Source organism: Corvus cornix, chromosome 4, assembly GCF_000738735.6.
Source record: "Corvus cornix cornix isolate S_Up_H32 chromosome 4, ASM73873v5, whole genome shotgun sequence".
Taxonomy (NCBI): Eukaryota; Metazoa; Chordata; class Aves; order Passeriformes; family Corvidae; genus Corvus; species Corvus cornix.
In genome coordinates this window covers 41,054,414-41,079,087 of record NC_046334.1, presented here as the reverse complement: position 1 = coordinate 41,079,087, position 24,674 = coordinate 41,054,414, and the positions used below count along the sequence as shown (strand labels likewise).

The 24,674-nt window shown below is 37.2% G+C and overlaps 1 protein-coding gene across 43 annotated transcripts in view; it reads left to right on the top strand.

The window, feature by feature from the left end:
- SORBS2 (sorbin and SH3 domain containing 2) overlaps window positions 1-24,674 on the top strand; it is a 198,610-nt gene that overhangs the window by 131,903 nt on the left and 42,033 nt on the right. For 18 of the 43 annotated variants that reach the window (XM_039550404.1, XM_039550410.1, XM_039550407.1 and 15 more), the window contains 7 exons: window positions 4,746-4,781; window positions 8,906-9,050; window positions 11,358-11,533; window positions 16,948-17,014; window positions 17,835-17,879; window positions 19,065-19,248; window positions 22,263-22,377. In XM_039550404.1, coding sequence (XP_039406338.1) covers window positions 4,746-4,781; window positions 8,906-9,050; window positions 11,358-11,533; window positions 16,948-17,014; window positions 17,835-17,879; window positions 19,065-19,248; window positions 22,263-22,377 — 768 coding nt within the window. Of the gene's footprint in view, window positions 1-4,745; window positions 5,226-8,905; window positions 9,051-11,357; window positions 11,534-12,125; window positions 12,364-16,947; window positions 17,015-17,834; window positions 17,880-19,064; window positions 19,249-22,262; window positions 22,378-24,674 lie in introns of those variants that run through there. The other 25 variants (XM_039550414.1, XM_039550416.1, XM_039550417.1 and 22 more) reach the window with 10 other exon arrangements.

The following is a 24,674-nucleotide window of genomic DNA, read 5'->3' as shown; positions in this document are numbered from 1 at the left end:
GTATTTGCAAAGTTCATGATTTTTCTCACATAGAAAATTAATTTTCAGTATACTATGCAGGATAGTACTTTCATTTAAAAAATTGTTTTAGATCTGCGAGCACTACAGGACTTTGTATATGAGTTAAAATACTTTTGTACATACAGCTTATAGGTTGTGTGTCAAGCTAAGTCCTCAAAGGACGCTCTCAGACTGTAAATTAGGCCTGCCAGCAATGTTCAAAGCTGCCACAGAAACTCTCAAAAAAACAAATACGTTTGGAAAGGTGCAACTCTCCTTCTGCATCTGGGTTTACGTATGTGAAGGAGAATGAGGTAAGATAGGTAATCAACACTCCTTGAGAGGTGGTAAATGAGAAATACTGTCCATGTGGGGGTATCTGTGTCTAGCCAACATGTACAACTATATTATGTCACAAAGTATGGAAATCTACAGCCCAGAGAGAGCTTATGTGGTCCCAGTTAATGTATCTTGCTATGTTTGTGCTCCTATTTGCACTTAATTTCATTGCTTATCTGTTGAAACTTTAGGAGCAAGCAGAAGTGTGCTGTGACTCACCGAGTGACATTTTGTAAACACTCCTACTCAGAGAAAGGTTAAACTCCTTGAAAGTATATATGGAAATAGAAGCATTCAAGTTACTCAATACTAGGGTTTTTTACATTATTACAGTCTCTTTGTACCATACTGCAGAGGCAGGAGAAATAACTGCATCTATTTCAACAGAGAAATTAGTATTTGTTAGTATGAAACCAATGGAGGTAAATTTTCTTGTCCAAATTTCTTATTAGAAGTTATGAACCAATGAAGAATTCTGAACTGCATCTTCAGAAATAATCACCTGATACTATTATTTTGTTCCTGGGTTCCTAAGTGTCCTATTGTTCTAGATACCACTCTCTAAAACTGAGGTTGCAAAGCATTTGTTCTCTTATTTGAATTCCTCAGATGAGTTGAACACGTGGTTTAGTCCTGATGTCCTGGAGGAGTGAAACATCTATAACAGATGTTTATGAAGGTGTTTCTTTTGACAGCCTTATAGCTGTTGAAAAGCGCATCAAGGAAAATAAACCTGGAATTAAAAAAAAAAATTCTAAATCAATCCATCTAGTACATTTCCAGGTTTTAGGTATTGACAATATACGGTGTGATATAGAAGAAAGCGAAAACCAGTTTCAGCATTCTGGAGACAGATGTGAAGCAGAGAAAATTGAGCATGTATTTTTCATTTTAAGTTCTGCATCACTAGTATTGTTTTAGACAAGGGCTGAACTCCACCTCCTAATACTGTGTCTAGAATAAGAGAGCTAGGTAGAAAAATGGGCATTGGAATATAATTTGCAGCATTAGTTTGAAGATTTTGAAATCAGCTTTTAACAATTAAAAATAGAGGTATTTTTACCCATTTATGCAAATGTATGGGTGTAATTTGATTGTTGACTACTAAACTCTGCTATGTATTAACACAATGAGTTTATTCACTTATCTCTGATTCTCCTTATCTGTGTCTTGACTGTTGAAGCAAGGCCAGTACTCTGGTGTCATTAGTAACCTCACACCACTCCCCACACATCTTGCGTAAAAACGATATGACTGATTTTGAAACCCGTACTGGGGTCACCTGTCTGCTTTATGTGAATTGGAAAGCATCTGTGTTCTTCAGGCCTGACATTCTACTGTTTGATGGAAGAGAAGCATTTCAACGGACCAGCAGAAAGCTGCTCTTCAGACCTTCAATTCACATCAAGACTGATGACATTTATCTCTCTGTCTCTCAAGTGTTGCTCCACAGCCCAAGATAGCCACATAGTCTAGCTAGTTTTTCATCAATCTAATTGATTAAGTACTTGTTTGGCATTTAATCCGCCTGACTTCTGCTAGCATTTCTTGGGCTATACCAATAACAAACCTAATCTGAAGCATGCTAAATGGAACCAGTATTGAAAGTTTTCTGGAATGCATTCAGCCTTGTCTTTCTCATATTTTTCACTGTGAAAAATATAAGAAAATATGATTCATATATGAGATTTCATGCACAGTGAAAAATATGGGTAAGTAGTAGCCAGTTGTATGTGTTTGAGATTACCAACATTCTTTTTTTTTAAAGCAGTGTAAATCAGTTTTCAAAAACAATGCTGTTTTAAATCCCAATTTCAGACACTCTTTCCCAGAGAGATACATACAAAAGAATTCTAGAGCCAGGCAAAATAAAAGTTCTGCTCTGCAAAGCCAAGAAGCTTCATGTTGGGAATCAGTACCTAGAATTGCTGCATTCCTTCCTCCTGCCTTGTAAGAGTGAAAACTTTATATTCTTTCTAAGAATTTGGCTTGATGAAATCAGCTGTTATTTGCCAAACACAATGAATTAAATTCTTTAAAATCTCCATTTCATTAGCTCTCTGGATGCACCCTGAATATCTGTTCTTGTGTTGTCCATCGCTTCTTTTCTTAAGCATGCAAGAAATCTTCTCAGTTCAAAGCCAGAAGATTTACTAGATTTCTCAACTCTCCAAAATTTCCTGTTATTTTAACAATATAGAGATTAATTTACACATTTTGACTCAATCATATGTAACTTTTCTTCTGGGGATGCTGAGAGGATATCTGGTCTCAAGAACTTCAGAGCTTCTTTTTGGCTCTGCCTCGTAATTACAGTATGATCTCCTGGTTCCTGTCTTTTGTTGGAGATCTTGACATGAGGATCTGATGACATAGATGATGAGAATCATCATGAATGATGATTCTGTCTTCCCTTTATGTATCTGTGAGGGGAAATTACAGTTTCTTATGTGTGTATGTGAATGCACACATCTTAAATCCCTGATGTGTTATGCTGTATAATCATCTTAATTTCTCATGAAATTATTTTTGATAGTATTTCATTGTTCTTTTGAAGTTTCCACTGGAAAATTAGTTCTGTCTGTAAATACTATGTCCTTTTACAGTCATACACTCAATACATATTGATTATTTTGATCAAGAGGTAATCTGTTCAGATTTCCTCTATGAAAAGATTAAATTGAGGGGCAGGGGATGTTCAGTAGTAGATTTGAAACATTGCTGTGAATAAGATTTGGATTTTAAGCTGTTTGACTAAGTTCCTTCATTGTTTTAGCTGCAGATTTTAACAACAGCTTTTGCCTATTTTTGTGTACCCTAGAGATCTAGTGATGCCAAAAATTTCTTTTGAATCAATTGGTAATAGATATCTGTTCACATACTTAAGATTCTTTTCTGTAATGCTTATTCATAGGGATGGTCTCATTGACTTCAGTAAGGTTATTTGTGTAAATTCTAGTTGATCTCAACAAGAATTATGCAACTGGAACCCCAGTGACCTCTTATAAGTAGCATAATCTGGGTTGTGTTCCAAGTCTTCCATAAGGGCTTTAGAAGATATTTTCAGATTTTGGATTAAAATGCCATTTTGGCATTTTAATCTGATGGCTTGAAACATTTTTTGAATGATTAAAGACATCTGCCTAGTCTAAGCATAGGGAATAACCATATTATTAATAACAATGTGATATGTATGACTGAATGTTGCTTTTTAAAGTAGTATTTACTACATATAGTATCTTACTGTCCTCCATTTCATGTAAATTTAAAATCCCAAAAACGCTTTCCCAGAAGCTATTCCAGATTTCCTCAGCCCTATCAACAGTGAAACCATTAGTGCTGAAGTAGGCAGTATTTTGAATACTTAAGAATTGATTGAAAGCTTGTGGTTAATAGGCAGTATAGAAGGATTTGTGCAGCTCTTTAACAAATATTAGATGCCAACATGCTTTAGTTCAAAAAGAAGTTGCAGAGGCAAAAAGCCAGTTGCAGGACTAGTTTAAACTGAGTGCCCTGTGGCTGATTTGAAATAACAGAACATAAAGCTCATACATTGTGTGGCAGTTTTCAGAAGCACTCTCATGAGACTGTTCCCTTCTACTTTTAAGGAACTGTGCTGAATCCAAACAACTAACATGTTTTGTTTTCAGTGTGTCCTGTTCTTGTGCTCCCAGTCTTCGTTCTCCAGATTTATACCAGTTACTCTAACAATCCTTATGTCTTCTAATGTTGAAAAAGACTTCTATGCATACACCTTATAGAGTAGGTTGACAGGGTGCTTCCAGGGTGCTTGGAAATTCTAAGATCGTCCAAATATTTTTATTAGAGAGGCAGTGGAGAAGATGTATTCAGTCACAAGAGGCAAAAAATTCCACTGCCGATTACTTGCAGATCATATGAACATTCATTAATAGTGTTTCTGTATAGCTGGCAGTCCTGCCCATCTTTATATTACAGTTAATTTCAAAACCATACCTGTCCTTGACCAAAAAAAAGTGTAACATTTACAGAGATCAGACTTGCAGATAGATTTTTTTCCTTTGAAAACTGAATGGACATGACATTCTCTAGCCTCATATTTTTGTGAGGTATAAAATAGTGTGAACCCTCTCAATGCACAATGGAGATCATTAATATATGCAGTACATTATGAATATTCATCCTCAGCACACTATGGTTTCTGGCATTGCTTCCACTAGTATTTTATGCATTCATTTCTTTCATGTTGTCCTAACAAAGTGTGGTTGATTTATTTCCTAATCTTAGTGAATGTGAACTTCCTTGGTTGGCTGAAAAACTTACACTTTTGTAATTCCCCTACACCCAGCAAGAGGCAAAGGGAAAAGTTCTTTATTCATTAAGTAATCTGTTTCTTTTCTTATTTTTTTTTTCCCCTCAAATCTCAGCTTGGAAACCAGAAAGTAACTGCCCCTGTGATGGAGGTAAATGCTTCACAGACACACAGACAAACAGCAACAGAAGCTTCTCCACTGCCTCTTCCTTCTCCTGTGGTACCAGTTAACAGAGCCTCTTTCTCACCAGACAGTGGCACCCATCTAGTACCATATTTTTTGCCAACGCTTGATGATTTTTTGCCTTCACGCTTTTATAAGACCCCAGCCCTCTCACAGTTTTCATATAAGTGCCCATACCTAGCTCCTGACAGTATTATCCACAGGAACGACACAGCCTCTGTGAGCACAGACTCTGCCATGAGTGAGTGCTCCTCCCGCACAGTGAGTGAGTCCTCCACAGCCATTCTAGATGAGCTGCAGACTTGTAGCTATGATACTACTGACTGCTCTGAAACACCTTCCCCAACCTTGAGCCAGATGTCTGCTGTGTCAGATGGCACCACCTTAACCAACACTGCTGCCACTTCTCATGTAATTATGCTTCCTTTTTTCCTCCTCCATTTTGTTTGAACAGGTTGTCAAAAGGGAACAGAATTCGACCTTGTCTGTTATCCCATTACACAGACAAGTATTTTGGTAGTAATTTTCCATGGTCACCATCTCACAGTGTTTTGCAACAGTTGTTTAAAAAAAAAATCATTGACATAGCAGATTTGGGAGTAGGAAATGATTGTTGCACAGTTCTGTGGTCAGCTAAGGTGTATCAAACACTTTGCTTAAAAGAAAATAAATTCAAGAAATACCTGTTCCAAACGCGTTAAAAGTAAGCATTCCATAGAGTTTGAAGAGATTGGTTTAAAATATTGTTAACAATTTACAGGTTTGTGGAGTTTGTAGGCTCTGGACTTACCACCATTTTTGATTCACACTGAGATGCAGATTTCAATAATGTGATTTGTAAATTCATAGTAAATGTTGGCAGTATTTAATGCGGTTTTTCCCCAGCCATGACGACTGACTGCACAAAACTGGTTTTCTCTCCTCTAATTAACCTTTTCCTCTCCTAAGCACAGTTTCTTATAGGACTGAACTGCATAAGTAACCTTGTATACCCAAGTGTCCTGTTACTTTTCTCTTGGTTAAGTCAAGAGAAAAACCAGTATGCAGGTAGACACTTCATACATACATTCACTTTTCTGTACCTTAGTATACTCATATATGGGGAGAAAGAAGGTATGGAATCTGGGTCAAACCCAGATCACTTCTGATTTCTTTTGAGATTATCCACATGATTAAAATGAGTCAGAACAAAGCCTTCATTTAAATTGAGCAATTCATTGCTGAATTGCAAAACAGAGGGATGTTCTGAATCCAAAGTTTTATTGGGTCACAGCAGTCTTCAAACTTTGTACAAATACTTTAGCATACTGTAATTTTCAAGCCTGAACATATTCCCTATAAAATAATTTTCCTGCGTTCTTCTTGCTTATGTAGTTTGAAATTGTAGAATCGAATGGAAGCTTGGAAATGGAAGTACACATTAGATTTTTTCCTTTTCTGGAGTTCCATGACTGTCACAAACTACAGTCAATTCTGAGTGTTTAAGCTTAATTCAGTGTCTTGAGGTCAGGCATGTGTTGTGCAGCATTCTTGTAGAGAACTGCTCAGACATCCATAGTGGGACCTCTCTCCCTGTCTCAGCAGAGAGGAAGTTAGAAAGCAGCTCCAGTCCCAGATGGATGTCTTCTTCTGTTCTGATTCGGAAATCCAGAGAGCTTCTCTTTCTGATGCTCAGGAAAATGACAGGAATTTTAAACCTGATACCTAGGAGGAATTTTTACAAGATATTGATTGTCTTGCTCTAGAAGTAGGTGGCTCTGCTTGCAGTGGAAGACAGGTTAAGTATACTGGAGAAAAAAGTATTAATAGAGGTTCCTAGGGAAAGGAATACCGTGAAAAATGATTATTTTCCCAGTAAATTGAAAAATAGGTGCATTTTGGTTGAATAGTGGTCTTTTTCCATATTGTCTTCTTCCCCCACAGATTACCTAGGAAAGCAAAATGTCTAATTCATGAATAGGTATCTTAAATTATTTCACTTCCTTGTAAAATCTGGGAATAAACTGTCACCTGGACCTAAAGTTCCTAAAATTCTCAGATTGAAATAACAGTAACTACCAAATGATTCCAAGGGAGGGAAAGGCCTTTGAAACCGTAAAACTGTCTTTTATAGCTAGCCCTATAAACCATGCAAGATGCATCAGATAAACAAATTAAATAGCCACCTTCACAAAGAGAAAATCATTAGAAACTAAGAAATTATAGCTGAGCTGAGATCCTCTCTAAGACTTTTAGAAGCAAACCCAAAAATGTCATGTATGAGCATGCCACATACACATTTATGACTGATGTCCTTCAACTACTTGTGTGGGTCCTGTTTTCATGATATTGTGTACTACTTAGTGTAAGTACCTTGCTGTCTAACTGAGCTATTTGGTAACATCCTTCTAAGGAATATCTAAATTTTTTATTGCAGAAATTCATAAGAGTATCTTTCCAGTCTGCAAAACTCACACCAGTTCTGCTCAGAGAAACAAAAGCCATAGTAAATGAGTAAGAAGGTGTAAGGCTCTGCACGTAGTTGCACCTTGCCTTCCCTAGAAACAAGCTTTCCCATGAAGACAATATGTAGGCAAAGAGAATGGGTGAATGCCTGAAGTAGAGGAGAGATGGCTGGCCTCATCTTAAAACCTTATCTGAAAACATGCCTTCATACTTCTTGAAATGCTGTTTTTGAGTTACGTAGCTTTTCTATTCTTACATCTCCCAAGCTGGTTTTTTTGGTTTTTTGGAGGAGAGGATCATGTAAGAAAAGCCAACTTAGTTTTGATTCTAGAATTTACTGAGAGGAGACATTTAAACACAAAACTTTCAATGGAGACATCACCACAAGAGAAGCTTTTCAGCTCACGCATGAAAACAGGCATCCTTAAAATAAGAAACCCCTAAATGCATCTAGGAGTTCACACGATGTCTGCATAAGACCCAGAAATTTTTTTTCTCTCTTAGCTATAGGAGGCCAAGGTGTTAAAAATTTCAAATCAATTCAGTAATCTCTGAAATAAAAATGTATACAGAAGGTCATGAATCATTTGATTTTTATTTGTAAAAATAATATGCATTTTAATATGTTTTTATTTATGCTTTTCTGCTTCAGGTAGTCTCTTGTTTACATCTGCAGCATGTTTTAGTTCATTTGTTATATACAACTGAGCAAAGTTTGTAGTTCTTCCAATTCAGATTTAAAGAACAGTTCTGCATTAAAGGAGATGTTGCAGAGAGCTTCCCTTGCTTTTCTGCTGAAATATTCACTACCCTCTTATTTCATTCAGTGCTTTGTCAGTATCTCAGTTTTGATTCTTTCAATACTCCCCATAAAAGTGATACAGCCCCAATGCAGGGATTCTAAACCTGGGGGCAGGTAGTTTACTCTTGTGAAGTACCTCTAGTGACTGAAGCCTAAATGGCTTTAGGTGCTTAATGCTTTATTGCCAGTTTGCATAGCTCTCCCATTTTTGATTTTGTTCTGTCATTTTGTCGTTGTGGGTTGTTGGGTTTTTTAATTGGTGCTGTTTGTTTTTATTGTGATAGATTACATATCAGCATCCCATGGTCACTCCAGCTGGCTTCCATTTTTTAAAGAAATTTTCGCTCACTCTTTTCAGCTAGTCCTAATGAGACTTTTCCCTTCAGTCTGCACAGAAGTTCCCATTAATATCAGTAGTGCTTGAGCATAGGCACTAAGGGAATATGTCTCTTGGTGTGAGGGATCTGTGGCAGACAGCCTTTGTCACACAATGTTAGGAGCGTTTACTGCCATCTTCATTTTATATTGCTGTCAGACATCTGCAAACCTTGTTTGTGCCATCTTCATTGCCTTGACCGTGATCTTTCCATCACCTTCCCATGACAGCCTGCATCACAGACAGCACACACAAGGAGAGAAGGGGGGAGGTACAAGGTATCTAAGGAACACATTCTGCACCCTTTGTGATAAGTTTTGTGTTTCAGTGAATGCAGCTGCCTTATGGCTGTGTACCTGACAACTGGTTATTGTTGCGTGGATGACAGTCTTGCATCACTCTTTCTTTGGGATAGCAGTCGGAGGGCTTTGTGTGTAGTTTAATGGGATATTGTTTTGTCTCTCTCAGGCTCAGATCACAGTGAATGGGAATTCTGGCACTGCTGCCAGCCCAGTGAGTCACTTTCAAAGGCCTTTTTCCCCTTCTTCAGCTTACCCTCCACCAGCTTCACTCAATTCCAACATCGTTATCATGCAGCATGGCAGGATGATGGGTAAGCCTCACACAGAATGTTTGCTTTATGCATTACACAGCATATTCTGATTCATGTGGCAAAGACTGCAAACAGTTGCAAAGTGCTTCATGTTCATAATGAAGGTATTGTCTATTCACCTTCCTTGGGAAGTAAGTGCAAAAAAACAACAGCATTTATTGTTAGGTACAGTAGTGATCCTGAACAGGAGTTGCTATTAAGTTTTATTACCTAGGTGTGTGGGCTAACCTCTTTCCAATTTTCTACTGGCTTTACCAAAGAAGGGATGTCTATCAAAATAGCTCAACCTGTCCAGCCCCTTCAGATTTAGCCTTAAGAAACCAAGGGCCAACTTTGCACATTGCTCCTCCCCACAACTTCCGTATTTCCTCAGCAGAAATACTGTCAGCAAAGGGAGGGGCTCTGGGCTTTTAAAAACCTAAAGCCACATCAATCTAAAATTTGTCCATGTTACTTTTTAGGACATTTTTAATTTAAAAATTAAATACAAACCAAATATTATCAGCCTTAGGCTCTTTGCCAGTATAATCCTGTTTCGCCAAGAGAATGATTTCCTTGCTGCTTTTTCTACTAGTGTTTTGCATATTCAGATAAGATTATACATGCAAAACAACTTTAATGTGGTCCCAGAGTTTACATTTTTGTTGTGCTTGCAGGGAAATTAGGTGACAGTTCTCACTCTGAGAATTACATCTTAGAAAAATGCTACTGTCATCATAGTGATAAGTACAAAAACTGTATGCATGGGTTTCTCCACATCCCAGAATTCTAGGTTTTTTGATTGCTTCCAGGTTGCTGATCTAAAAACCTATCAGTACTGGTTTGGATATACCTAAAATACGTATTTTCCCATGACTTTCACTCTTGTATGATCCTGAAGTTCTGTCTTCCACAGTAACAGCCTAATTTAATTCTCTTTGCTCATACAAAAATCCCTCTGATGGTCTTAGTTTGAGGCCTGTGAGGAATGAAGGATCAAATCCAAAATGTTTTCTAAATTTAACATCATGCATTTTAGGAAAAAGTTCCAAATATTCAGACGTTTACCACACCGAGTTGCCCGTCACCATATATGTGTAGCACTGAATTATTTACAGGATTTCAGACTTGAGTAAACAGCCATACCAAAGCCAGCACTGCAGTGGGAGTGAGCAGAAATATTCAAATTAAAATTAGAGCTTTCAGTCACCGGAGCTCCTTTTGCAGACTCGTATTACAGTTCATCTGTTTTTCTTCAGAATAATCAGTGGATATTAATGCTACATGAAATTGTAACTGTCACCATTAGTGTTAGAACATGTATTTTCACTCCCTGCATTCATTTATCCTGCAGTGGAAATGTCTCACTGTACCTGCACTTGCAAAATAGAGGCTTTGTCATAGCAGCCCACTAATTTACTGAAACCTGCTGCCTGAAGGAGTAGGGCTCTTTTTCCTGTATACAGGAAAGTGTGCGTTGTCTGCAGAAGTACAAATTTTCGTGTCACATCCCAGCACTGAGGTGTTCTTTGTTAAGTAAAGTACTCTGCATTTTAGAAGGAAATGGTAATAGTGATGTATTAATTTCATTAGTTATAAAGGAAGATTTGAGGGGGAAGGGTAGAAATACTGCAAGTCACTACAAAACAGCAGCAGCCTGCACAGTTCACCTGAATTACTGTAGGTGGATCATCAGATTGCTCTGCAGGTGCCGGGTTACCGAAGACCATTTTTATGGATTATATGTAGAGTCACATAAACATATCAACACACATTAAGGGAAGAACATTTTATGTCAGAATTTGTTTCTTAAAAATGTTAATGCATCAAAACTTCATGTTTCTAAGCGCATATCACATAAGTTTTTGTGCAAGGCTGTTTGCTGTGCTTACAGAAAAGCAATTTTCTATAGTTTGCTAGACTTTAGGGGTGGAAGTTTTGAAATTATGTCACTAGTTTCCAAGGAATGGGTAGAAAAGGTGCAAGAGTTTGATTTATAGGAGAAAGGCTGCTGCACCTTTCTCAATAGATTTTGCTGTGTTTGTGGGTTTTTTTCTCTTTTTTGTGAGCAAGGCATTGTGAAAAAGTACTTCTACTCTAATTCTGAGTTTAATAGCTTGTCTAGTCCTTAAATAAGTTTATAATTCTGTTAATGTAACATTAAGTAGGGCAAAGCCCTAGTTACGGTGGTATTTCTTAAAATAATGTATATGTGTGGGATTAAGATTGTCAGTCTTTGTACAGCATACTAAAATGGGGAAGTGTGTTTTAACTGCCAAGTATGATTATTGTGTCATTACACAATATTCTGTCATGTTATCTTTACAGAGTCCACAGAGACATACTCACAGCATGTTCAGAATGTTGGCAGCACCACCACCACCAGTACAATACCAATCTGTAGATCCTCAGAAGAAGAAAAAAAAATTACAGTAATTAAAGCTCCACATTATGCAGGGATTGGCCCGGTAGATGAATCTGGAATCCCTACAGCAATTAGAACGGTAGGAAATTCTGGGAAATCTGTGTATGAACTCATACAATGAACTGATTGTTGGTAATGGGTTTTTCACATTCTTCTACTCTTATATAATTTGGAATACAGCGTGCGTAATCAGCGGCCTTGTGAATATAATATTGTGTGTTGACGAAAAGAAGAATGCTGATGGGAGCATAATTGGGCAACCTCATGTTTCTAGTTTTAATTAGAAGTAGCCAAAATTTTGTATCTTTCTTGTGTCTCTTGTAGTTTTTGCCTTTTGGAGGTGCACGGTAATTGCATTTGGTTTATTTCTAAAATAAAGTTTATGCATACTATGTATGTGTGTGTGTGTGTGTGTGTGCACAAATCTTCATATATATGTATGTGTGTGTGTATATGTAAAAACCTTATGCTTCTGCATTTCTTGGGGCAGTGTTCTCATGTCATCAGGGTAGCGTGGAAATGCATAGTTTTGTTCTGGTGGCAGTCTAAGGGAGTAGCATTTTCGTGGCAGTGCAGTAAATAATCATTGTGCCCTTGAGTGACACGTAAACGAATAGCTGGGGAGCCCTTTCATTGTGACCAGCCCAGTTTTGATCATCTGCCGCTGGTCACTGCTTGAGTGGTCCCAGGATGTCAAACTGAAGAGTTTTGTTTTCACTATGCTGAAGCATTCTTTCCACTCTGCTGTCAGGGCAGCCTCTTCTGGCTGCTCCAGAGAGCACAGAGGCAGTTGCACTAGGTCTGTAAAGGCAGCACTTACTGGCCTTCCCAGCAAGAGAAGAACTGCTGTGCTGGACGGAGAAAGTGAGAAGAGTGGGAGCCAGGATGAAAGCGTCAGAGCCCTTGCAGGTGAAGTCTAAGTGAGGTGCAGGGATGTAGCAGCTGTTGGATGAATCCTGTCTGCCAATATTGACATATGGGGCTGTATTTTATTGCCAAGAACTGCTTCAAGGGACTGAAAAATTAGGGGAATTGATGAAATCAGGAATTGATGGAGAAAATCAGTAGGTAAAAATCAGGTTAAGTGGTAAGATGGGGACAATTTTTATAAGAATGGGGGAGAAACTCTGGCATTTCTTGCTTTATTTTTGACATAAATAGTAATACAATCCGAATCTCTTAAAAATGAAGACATTTCTTTGCAACAATGCTCTAGGTTCCTGTCCTCTTTTTAAGGAAATAGTCCCTTTGCTTTATATTGGATATAGTAATTGGTTTTGTGCCTTTTTAGTAGCAGATTGTTCTAATAAGGTGCGTATCAGTTATATAAGATTATAACAGAAATCCCCCTTAAGTGTGCCTAATGAAGCTGGCAATCTGCCAAACTATATTTAACTTTTGGGTTGTATGATCTGAGTCTCTGAGATTTTCTCCTAAAAATGTAATTCTGTTTGAATTAGGACATTTTGCTGCTGGTTTTCTTCTGGGTTTTTTTATGTTTCAATTTCAAGAAACCTGATAGCCTGTAATCTTAGTCTTCTAGAAATTATTCTCACAATGAGTTATAAATTAAAATTTTATGCTAGTGTGTGTATGTGTAAGAGTGTGTCTGATGTGGTATTCTGCATCCTTATTCTGCTGCCTTAAGACACAGCCGATAGTAAAATTGTTTTCAAGATACTCATTTGAGATTACTTGAAGCGTGCATGAGTGTATTTCAGCCCTGTGTACCCCAGCTGTGCAAGAACAAAGTTGGTATAATTGTCAGCAAAAGACTCAAATATGCTGCACCTTGCAAAAGTGCTAAAATTGCATTTTCCATTAATAGTAGAAGGTAGGGTATGTCACCTGCCCTTACTCCAAGGTCAGTGAGCAATCCAAATAGGAATCTTCTCCCAGAAAGTTCAGCCTCAGTCCATCTGAAAAGAGAATTTTTCAAATTAGTTCAATTTATCATTGCATGTAAAGTTTAGAAGTTTCTTATTCTTCCATCTTTGCAAAAGTGGCAACAGTCTATCAAAAAAGCAGTACATGAAGATTCATGGATGATAGGTAACATACACATTGTGTTCCAAAATGCTGTGCTGCTCAAAGTTAAGCTTGTCAGTAAGCAATCAGGAATATCTGTGTTCCAGACCTTGAGTGCTTTTCAGGAGTAGAGAGATTTTGGAAGATGTGATTCTCTCCTCCAAGTCTGTCTTTACTCTCAGAACATGGTTTGTCACAGCTGTTTAGGCAAGGAAAACAGAATTATGTTCTCTTCTTTCTATTCCTGCTAACCCATTCTGTCCCAGGCTTCTGAGAAGGGAAGGACTCCTATAAAGCTTTTTCAGCTTGTTCCTGTTATGCCACTTTAGCTCCTTCCATTCCATTTCAGCATGTTCCTGTTATGCCACTTTAGCTCCTTCTAGCTCTGGGAAATGCAAGTCTGAAAATTCAGATCGTTGTTAGGTTCTGCCTTTGTGCCAAGCCCTGCCCCAAAGATGGTAAAATTCCAAGACACTAGAAGTGAAGTCTCTGAAAAAGAGAGGGTAAAATGCTGTTCACTCAGAAAAGCATTCGATCAAATATAGCACCATTTACCACTGATGGGCACCTGGGAAAGGAAAAAACAGATTCATGGAAAGCAGTCATGAAAGACTGTACTGTTTTAGTCTATCCAAAATGATTGCTTTATATCTAACTATCAAAATTAATCTGTAGACTGAAAAGGCCTCTACTTAGTAAGAATGAAAAAAAAGTCAAGTCCCACTAGGTTTCTTTTCCATACTTAGTGATGTAATATTCCAGCTTGAAAAAAAAATAAGCAAACCCCTCCCTCCCAAAAAAAGCCCACGGGAAGTCTCAGAATATTCTGAGTTGGAAGGGACCCACAAGGATCATCAAGTCCAGCTCTTAAGTGAAAGCTGATCCGGGGATCCAAGCATTATTAGCACCCTGCTCCCACCAACTGAGCTAATCTCAGGGTCATAGAGGCCTCCTTTAATTGCATACTTCCTGATGGATGATTACAATGCTGCAGTGATTATGGACTCCTCCTAGGAAGCAATTGCAGTTACTTCTTATGTCCTCTACGTGCTATTTGGCTTATTTTTTTATCCACATATTATGACACTATGTTCCAACATTTAATTGCATCAGCTATAATATATGCAAAGCAGGATGGCATCTGAATGGCTTGGTGCATTATAATATATTAAATGTATAGTATTGAATACTGTCAATTCCTCAAACTATATTGGTGTGTGGGATTAGTGAATATAAGTTGAGAAAATGTATTTCAAAATTAATGTATTCTACTTCTTAGCTAATCCTATCTGGTTTATAACTTAAAGCCAACTTACTGGCTGAGGCTTGAAACGCCTAGGAGTGGTTTGAGGGGAAGATGATGAGAGAAACAAACATTTGAATGTCCGGAAAGATGTTGGGAAAGCATCTTCGCTAATCATGTGGGAGCTTCTCCATGCCTGATCTCTATGTGGGAGCCTCCTTTGACTTTGTGGAGGACCTGGCGATGCTTGACGAACAGTAGGAACATAGCAGTAGTATTTATGCATTATTTGCAATTCGTTCAGCTACCACTGGTTGGAAGACTCTTCTTGGCTCAATACAATCAGAAAGGCAGTCTCAGTATCATGGGACTGGTGCAGGTTTCTGTTGCTGTGGCAAATGAGGAGAAGCAGGGAGGGTATGCCCATCAGCGTGAATTCCTTCAGACCTCCTGGCCTAGTAAACTTTTGAGTATATACTATCCTGAGCACCAAACAGCATACTTGTTTCAAGTCCAGCTAAATTATTCTAACCAAAGTTCCGATGGTATAGATATTTAATACCTTCAGGAAACAATATTAAAATTACCCCAATCTGCTTCTGAATAACTTGTTCTTGGCAGAACTCAGCAGTATTGGTAGATGGGGGAAGGGACCTATCTTGACAAAACTGGATCTCCTTTATCTCTATCTTGCAAGCAGGTCTAGGTAAAAAGCATAACTCTCTGCTTGAATTTTTTTCTTACCTGGGAAATCCCCGAGTTCTTCAACTGAATGTCAGCTCTTCTTTTAAGCATTGTTCTAATATTATTTAGTAGCAATTTTATGAGAATTCAATTATGAGTCCTCAAAATACAGGAGCATTTCTGTCTAGTCCCTTATAGTAAGAGCTCACCATTGTAAACAAAACATATTCATTATATACAGAAACTGTAACAAGTAATTGTGGCAAAAGTGTGATTTAGTAAAGATGGCAGCGTGTGGTGAACACACTCAAATTGTCCCGTATTCTGTAGGGGAGAATTTGTAGATTTTCGCTTTTTGTGGTAAAGAGGAGTAAGGAAAGTGATTGGAAATACAGTATTAGCTAGTGCAAGATAATGCACTTCAAGAGGGGTCCTTCGAATTTTCCGTGTACCATGAGGTTCGAAGATAATTTTTTTTTTGGTTGCCCAGAGAAGCTGTGGATGCCCCATCCATGGAGGTGTTCAAGGTCATACTGGATGGGCTCCAAGCAACCTGGCCTAGTGAAAGTTGTCCCTGTCCATGGAAGGGATGTTAGAACTTGATGATCTTTCAGGTGCCTTTCAACCCAGGCCATTCTATGATTCCATTATTCTCTGCATTAAAACTTCTGCTTTTCTGACTACTGTGGGACAAGTAAAATTTTAGCATCTAAGAAGAATAGTACTGAAAACATATTTGCCTTTGTCTTACTCTTCTGAAATACTATCATCCTACCTCAAAGAAAATTGCAGCAAAAGAGAAAATGCAGAAGGGTTAAGAGAGAAAAAGAAGCACAAGCAGGTGTTGATATGAGCAGTTTGGGACTCTTGGGATTACTTTGTTTGCAAAAGTAAGGATAAGTATCATTAAATGAGTGATTATTGAAAGATATATTGTATTCACTTTTCTCAGAAGAGAAAAACAAGTTAAAATTAAGTTGTCTGGAAAGGGCTTTTAAAACTGGTAAAAGGAATACTCCTTGTTTACAGTCCCAACATTAACTCTGAAATATAGTGTGGTCTTAGTTCTTTTCTCAGTAGTATTACAAAGTTTCTCTGCATCATTTAGCAATTACATTTTGAAAGTAATTTAAGCCAGGAGGTCAAAAAAAGCTCTTCTTACCTGCTTGTAATCATAACTGCTGAGGTGTTTCTATTTTCCTGTAAAGAGTCTAGCATTCACTGTTATCAGATGTAGGGCACTAAGATGATAAATTCTTGATCTACTTGATCTAGCACTAATTCCTGTGTTCTGAACCATTGTACTCTCACAAGGTCAGAGTCCAAGACTGACTAAATCTTCAGTGTCTTGCAAAATTTGTTACAGGAATTCCTCGATAAAATGCATAAATACATTCAAAATAAATGAAAATTACTAAATTGAATAGGGAATAATGTATAATAGACTTTCTGTCCAGAATCACATTAAATGTCTGATCTAATCTGTACATATGGGTATTTTTATTTTGTTGTTAATTTTTAAAACTGTGTTTTTTTAGACAGTTGACAGGCCAAAGGATTGGTACAAGACAATGTTCAAGCAAATCCATATGGTTCACAAGCCTGGTGAGTATGTTCTTGTCTTTGTCTCCTCATGTCCAGTTTGAGGGATGAGAAATTGTCTACCGTAGATCTCCTGCCGTCTGTACTGCCTTTCTTTTGGAGAACTCCAGTGTTAGAACAGCATGGGCTAGTAAACAGGCTGGTTTAAGGATAAATTTCATGCCTGAATTTAGTTGTTATCATAGAATATCTTACTTGGTTTTGCTGAAAAGGAGCTTTGGTGACATTGCTAGCTTTAATGTCCTTACAATTTTCACCAAGGATGTCAGGAAACTGTATAAATGGCAATTATGCTCATTATACCTCTGGAAGGAAGGAGACTATTTATCTGAGGTAGAGCTAACATTCAGTATGGTCACACAGAATGTTAGTGGGAGAGTAAGAAATGTAGGCAGGAGAATGTTGGCTTACAAGATCTATTTTGAACACTAGTCACGTAGTAGATATTTAGGGCTGCCTTTTGTGATAGGAACAACAGCTTAACAGTCTGTAGCAGAGGAGAGCTGACAAAAGGAAGAAATTGAGCTTGAGGAAGGGAAAAGAACAGACAAAAAGTAATTTGCAATTTGGTGCCAACTTAGTAAGCATGCAATATGAGCGATAGGACCAGAAGATACCATTTTAACAATAAGGTGGTAAAAACAGCCTATGGTAAGTATAATGGGAAGATAGAGTCTTCCAAAAGCACCTATGAGATGAGGAAAAGAAATACAGTGCTTAATTGCCTACCAGTCTTCTGTTTGTATTTGCAAAAACAAAGCTCAGTTTCTGCGATGAACTGGCATGTATGGCACTACTGTAACATCTGTATTTCTTTTTGTAGATGACGACACAGACTTGTATAATACTGCATATGCATACGGTACTGGTAGGAATTATTCCCTATTCAAAATGATGCTTTTGTTAATGTCAGCAAGTAATGGTGTAGTTAACTCTTCACACTCACTTTTATAATGCTTGTAGAGACACTTTTTATTGTCTTGCTTGATCTCAGTTGTTCATGCCTTTTTCCCACAAATGAAACAAGTTTTAGTTGCATTTTTACTACAGAAATTAATTGCAGCTGTGGACCTCTTACTGCAGAGGGACATTGTAACACTGTAGTTTCTTGATTACATTGCATTTATTTTCACTAGAGATTGTGAATAACCTTGTGAGTTTCCTTACAGAAATGGAAAGGGAAGTACTGTGTGAAAATTAAAATACTAATTACTGACATGGAAAGACAAAAAGAATATATTGAATACACCTTAAAAATATGCAGCAAGAGTGCATAATAAAACTGATTTTTTTATGAACTTGTCCATTTTTGCTATAGGCATTCATGTTGACGTTATTTAGCTGCAAGAAAAGACATACTCATCTAAGATACATAATCGTGTCTTAAGAAGATTGTAGCCATATGGTAAAATTATTTCCAAAAAAAGCAGACACGAAAGCATTAATTGACTATGTGCATAAAAGCCATAGTGCCTTCTGCAAAAATGCCATTCAAAATATTTCCATTCCAGTTTTTGTTGCATTCGACATGCTCTCAGTAGTGCCTTTTTCTATGCTGTTGAGAGGATTTGTTGTGGGTCAGTGGTTTGACATCTCTTTATACTCTTGTGATCCTCTTCAAGATACACTATTGCCTTATCATCACAAAATAATGAATTATTAAAACAATGAAAAAAGGTGTGTTTCCTGCCTCTTCTCTACCTTCTGAACGTAGAACAACTGAGCAACAGGATGAGCCTGGAGATTAATTACAGGCTGTCATTAACAGCTATGATGGATATATACACCCATTTGCTCCTCCATCAAATTAGTAATGAATTTATTTTAACTGTACTGCACTTTATCTATGTGTTTGTAATTTTATGTAGAAATATATACTAAGTTCTCCAATGAGCTACATAATACACAGCAATGTACTTTTAAATGTGCATGTACATGTTTTTGTAACCTTGTAGTTTTATTGAGTTACTGTGGGTTTTTGTAGCATTCCATGTTGTGCTTTTTTAAGACTTACTCTCATGCCATGACTGTTTCTGGTTTTGTTTTATGTTAGGTAGCTACAGTCCATCCTTCTCTGCTCAGGCACACCCAGCTGCAAAGACACAGACGTACAGACCACTGTCCAAAAGCGCTTCTGACAGCAGCTCCAATGCCTTTAAGGTCTCATCCCCTCTGCCACCCCATGTGCCACCTCCAGTACCACCACATCGTATGAGGCAAAGGTCTACACCAGAAAAGTAAGTTAGTGCATTTTCAAAAGGTGTTCTTGCTAAGTACAACATTCCAATTGCAGAAGATAACAAAGGGTAAAATAGCAGCTCTGGAATAATATGACTTCAAGGGCCAGTCAGGTGGTGAGGGGTGATCTTCGCCAGGAGTCTGGGCATCGTGCATGGTGCTGTCATTTCTTCAGTGTGATAAAGAAGTGTTTATTCTTATTCATTATGCGAACATGAGCATTAAGGATTTTTATTCTCATTAGTGTGTTTGTCCTGCTTATTGTGTTTCAGAACAGTCTGTACTCTAGGAGCTGTCTTCAATAGTTTGTCTCTGAGTAGGAAAGGCCATTTATTGTATCCAGAAGCAAAGAGAATGGATCTAAAAAATTATGTAATTCAAAATTCAAGGGAGACCAAAACTATGTTAAGAGTGTAGCAGTCAACCCACATTTCCCCAGAGCTCAGAAGTACTTTATATCCCCATTTTTTTCAATCTTCATTTTGGTAGACCAAGACAGTGTTTACAGATTAAAGAGGCATTTCAGATATCTCACGGTTTTCTATCCAAATTTTCTGCACAAAACCAAGTCCCACGGGTTAGAGTCCAGTCTGGAAAAAGTTAGTAATGAATAACTCAGAAAAGAAGTGCTTATCCTTTTGATAAAACCATGCAAGAGACCTGCACACAAATTCTGTTGACTTCAGCATATCTGTAAGTATTAGCTCAAGCAAAAATCTTCTTTAGTGTTCACATTAGTTAATACTACATGTTAATGTAATACTATGCTTTTTATGCATTTATATGTGTGTGGGTATTTATATGTTATATATTAAAAGGGTAGTATTTTACCTTTCATCTATGCCTACAAGCCCACCTCTCTTGGTTACACTCAAGCAACAGAAGATAATTTGACCATTTTTGTCAGCTTGGACATTGTAAACATATTTATATGTAGAAATTTAATTCTATTAAAGAGTTTCAAGCAATTAGGAGTTTGAATAAAATATTATGAGGGAAGACCGTAGTATGTGTTTAAAACTAAAACACGACTGTGGCTTTTAGAAAAATTTGTAGATAGTGGCAATCCAAAATGTAATTCAGTAGATACACACACTGCAGAGGAAGGTGAGATTGCTTGATGGTTACTGATTTTGGCTTCCCTGTTGCCGAGGGCAGGTTGTCAAGAGGAAATGCTAAAGGTTAGGGTTGGGCTGCCTTGCAGAGGCCATGAGGCTTGAATTTTGTTAGCAGGTCATACAGAAGTGCAGATTTTTTTAGCAAGACACCAAGATGTGGAACTGTTTAGCTTTGATCTCTAAAAGTCGTGTGAGACATTGTCCTGTGCTAGGCCGAATGCCTTGGTCACAGAAATTAAGACTTGTTGCAGTTCCTTTTAAGCTTGGAAATAACTGCTCAGCACTGAACTCGGCTATTTAACCTCTCCTTTTAATCTCCTGCATGATAAGACAGGCAGTGAAAATCTGTGTTCTCCAGGCCAGGGGATGCCAAACACGTTAATTATGCTTTGCCTGCTGCTGAAAGCGATGGCTCGTCAATCTTTTCCTGCCATTGAGAGGTTCTTTTTTTAATTGCCTATAAAGCCAGAGTATTTAAAATCTCACATAAGAGGCTTAGGTCCACATGTATCACAGTTTCATAGCTGAGAGGCAAGATATGGTTTGCATTAGCAGTTGAGCTCGAAAATATAGTCCACACAGGATAAAAAGCTGAACACTGTAAATTAGTTGAACTGAGTGTGAATCAGAATTTCAGTATAATCCTTTTTTCTTCAGTGGCTTGCGGTATAATGCAACTTGATCAGAACATTTCCATTTTCCTGTTCATTCTCAAAAAATGCAACCTTTTCTACTCTGAAAATAATTTTTTTCCTCAGTGAAAATAAACAATAAAGCCATGTAGAGCTACTTCCCTTGAAATGTAGGGCATTTTATAAATAGAGGTGTCTGTGTCCCAGAAATGCACTTGAAAGCATACTATAAACAAAAGCTACCCCATAGATTTTTTTAAGGCACATGACATGTGCATTATTATGTCAGGTCACATCAAACCAAGTCACACCAGAAAGACCAATAGAACTGATAAAATTTAATCAGTGTGTGGTCTTTCTTATCATAAATACAGGCAATAGCTGGTAGTATCTCCCCTTCCCTTTCCTCCAACCTTTGAGTTACCAGTGGGTCATTTTACACAGAGTTAAATAAAAATATGTTTGAGCTACAGTTTTCCAAGTACAGTGGAGGTACGTACTACAAGAACTGCCATGAAAAGGTAGCTCTCACTGTAACTAGCTAAGTATTCTCCCAAAATAATATGACATAGTAAATGATTGAAAAAATATAGTGGTATGGGTTAGTTTTTATTCTTTGGATAGCACTATTAAATTGAAAGCAAGTTTGTAATTATAGAGAAAATGTATACATTTCTATTCAGAATTCAACTGCCAAGTTCTTCCTCTTGTTTATCGATTCAAGATAGAAAAACAATATACTGCTTATAAGGATATTCAGGAGCAATTCTCCTACAGATCAGGATAATGACCATTACACTGTCTTTTTAAATAATTCCTCTTTTTTTGCCTCAGAAAATTTTATAGCTTCTTCAATATGGCCTTATCATCATATTACGTGATGACAAAAATATCTACCACTTGCCTATATTAGTAGAATGCACGAAGCATGTATAGTTATTTGCAATGGTTTGCAGTGCCATGGTATTTTGACATGGTATGCAGGGAAGTTTTTAAACTGGTCTACTAGTTGAAATAAAAGTATGAGTGAGCACAGACTGGACATCTCTAGTGTTTTTCTTGCTGTACTGAGCATACCTGCTGTAAACAGGTTAAGAAGATACAGTGAAGCACTGGGATGCCTGGCTAGACATTCCACAGCTGAGATCTGGAAAGAGTAACCATTCTGAATGTGATTTGGCTTTGCAGGTTTCTGTTGTACAGAGCTGTAAAGCATGTGGTGATGACAGTAAATTAGCTCAGTTGCTTGTGTTTGTTGTTTAGGAACGAGTGGGATCCTCCTGACAGAAAGGTAGATACTCGCAAGTTCCGTTCTGAACCAAGAAGTATTTTTGAATATGAGCCGGGAAAGTCATCAATCCTTGAGCACGAAAGACCGGTAAGACACATAAATGAAATGGGTAATACAGTAAGAGATTTGGTAAGAGGTTCTCTTTTTATTATTTACTACTAATAATAACCACTTAGAGGATATTGAAGATCCTTTTTCAAATACATTTTGCAGCAATTTGTCTTTGCTCTTATCTCATGACTGTATTGAAAATGGGTTTGGCTTATTTGCTAAACTTACATCTTCGGTGTTCCCAAGAAATCACCACCATGCAAACCTCATGGACGTTAGGCAGAACAGGTGGAAACAGCTTTTTCTAATTGGTATGCATCTCCAGCACTTATTTGCAGTAATATTAACAGCACATATGATACCTGATTAAATAATGTGTAAAAATAAAATATTTGCATTTTCAGGATGTGCTGAATTGTATACCTAAGGAGATTTTGGTCAAATACTGGCCAAGGTTGCCCAGACAGGACTGACACAGCCCTGAGCAACCTGATATGATTAGACCTACCTTTAGCAGGAGGTTGGGCTAGATGACATCTGAGGGTCCTTTCCAGCCTCAAATGCTCTGATTACAGAGTGTCCATTAACATGTAATTGGAGGTCTTTATTCCTGTTTTCTGAGCAATGATTGCAATTGTGGAATAAAGCTGTGCTTAGTGCTTGCAAAATGACAATTAACAGAAGTTTTCATTTGCTGAAAGACACATTCACCCAGCCCTTCTAATTTAGCTTTGTGCTATAATAACAACTTTTTTATTTTAGGAAAGCTGTTATGTATCAATGGCAGTATTTTCTTTTCTTGGTGTTTTACGTTGAGGTTGAAATGTTTGAGGGAGTCCAGTTTTGAAGAAGAGCTTTATGAAATCAGTACTGGATTGTTATTTACTTCTGTATTCCATGCTTGTTCACAGAATTTATTTTGCCAATTTAAAGCAAATTAAGGAAGTATTTGAATTTCAGAATATGCAGCATATCAACAATGTGAAACACCTGAATCAAGCACCTTTTCCTTTGTTTTTGAGGTCTTTGCAGGAATCTAATTTTTGTTAGCTAGAATACACCAAGCTCTTTTTCTGTGAAACTGAGTTCTTTCAGAACTGATGTGTTTTTCAAGGAGGAAATTGGCATTTCTGTAGGAACTGGGAATGAATCAGTATAATTAGTATCTGAGTGCAGATGAACTTAACAAATAATTTTATTTAAAAGGTGGTGTCATTTGTTCCAAGGACTTTTTAAGTCCCATGGCTGCATTATAAACACTGAGGTAATTTTCCAGCCTTCCCAATGCCAAAGAGTAATAGCAGATTCAAGGTAAAAATAAGAAAATTATACTGATTTCAGTGTATTCCAAGAATCGCCTCACTTTTCTAATAAATTACATTTTCCTCTAATGTAATGTGAACAAAAATAATTCATGTAAGAATTGCACTGCTAATGAATATCATCAGAGCTAGTTTTTCAATTCTAGCAAACTAATGAAATAACAAAAAAGTGAGGTTTGCTGACTGTTCCTGAATCCTTTTTTCTACTTGCTTATGCATTTTACTTTTGCTGATCTAAATCAAGAGATGGAATTTTGGGCTTTGTTTGGTCCTTAAAATATTTTCATGCAGAAAAGCTTTAGTCATGTTGTACCTAATAAGCAGTATCCATCAAGGGTAAGGTCATATTTTATCATCTGAAGCTTAGACTAAAAGTTTAGGTTTAGCTGATGTACATACAAGGAAGCATCTCTTTGTATCAGAAATTTTAAAAGCTGAGAAAAGAATATTCATGTACAGAATTGTGAGATTTTTTTGTTTATGTATGATTCAGAGCTGTAAAAACTTGGAAATTAATATAAGATGAAAGTTGTGCTGACACTAGTGTAACATAGTTGAAAAAAATAGGGAGCTATCACAGTTTTATCAGTCTGGAATTTCTACTGTTGACAAAGATGCTATTTAGCTTTATGTACTTAATACATTGCAGTGTCTGCAATTCAAAAAAATACTCCTCTTTTTCTCCAATGTCATCGAAACCATGGACTTGTTTCCTAAAATGGATGTTTGCTTTCCATTAATAGGTAAATGGGCAATGTAACAACTTAATCTTACTCATGTGTAAATGAAATTAAATTTTATTATTTACGAGTTTCTACCTTGTATATGAGAAGCAATTCCTTCATCCATGTACATATATCTATTTCTGCAGTAGAGTATGTAAGGAAAAATCTCAGTGTTACTGTAAAAAAAACATAAAATTGGTACAAGCAATGCCTCTATTTTCATTGGTTGTTTTAGTCTAAGCATAAAAGTCTACATGTGCTAGTCAAATAAAACTGTGAGGTTGAA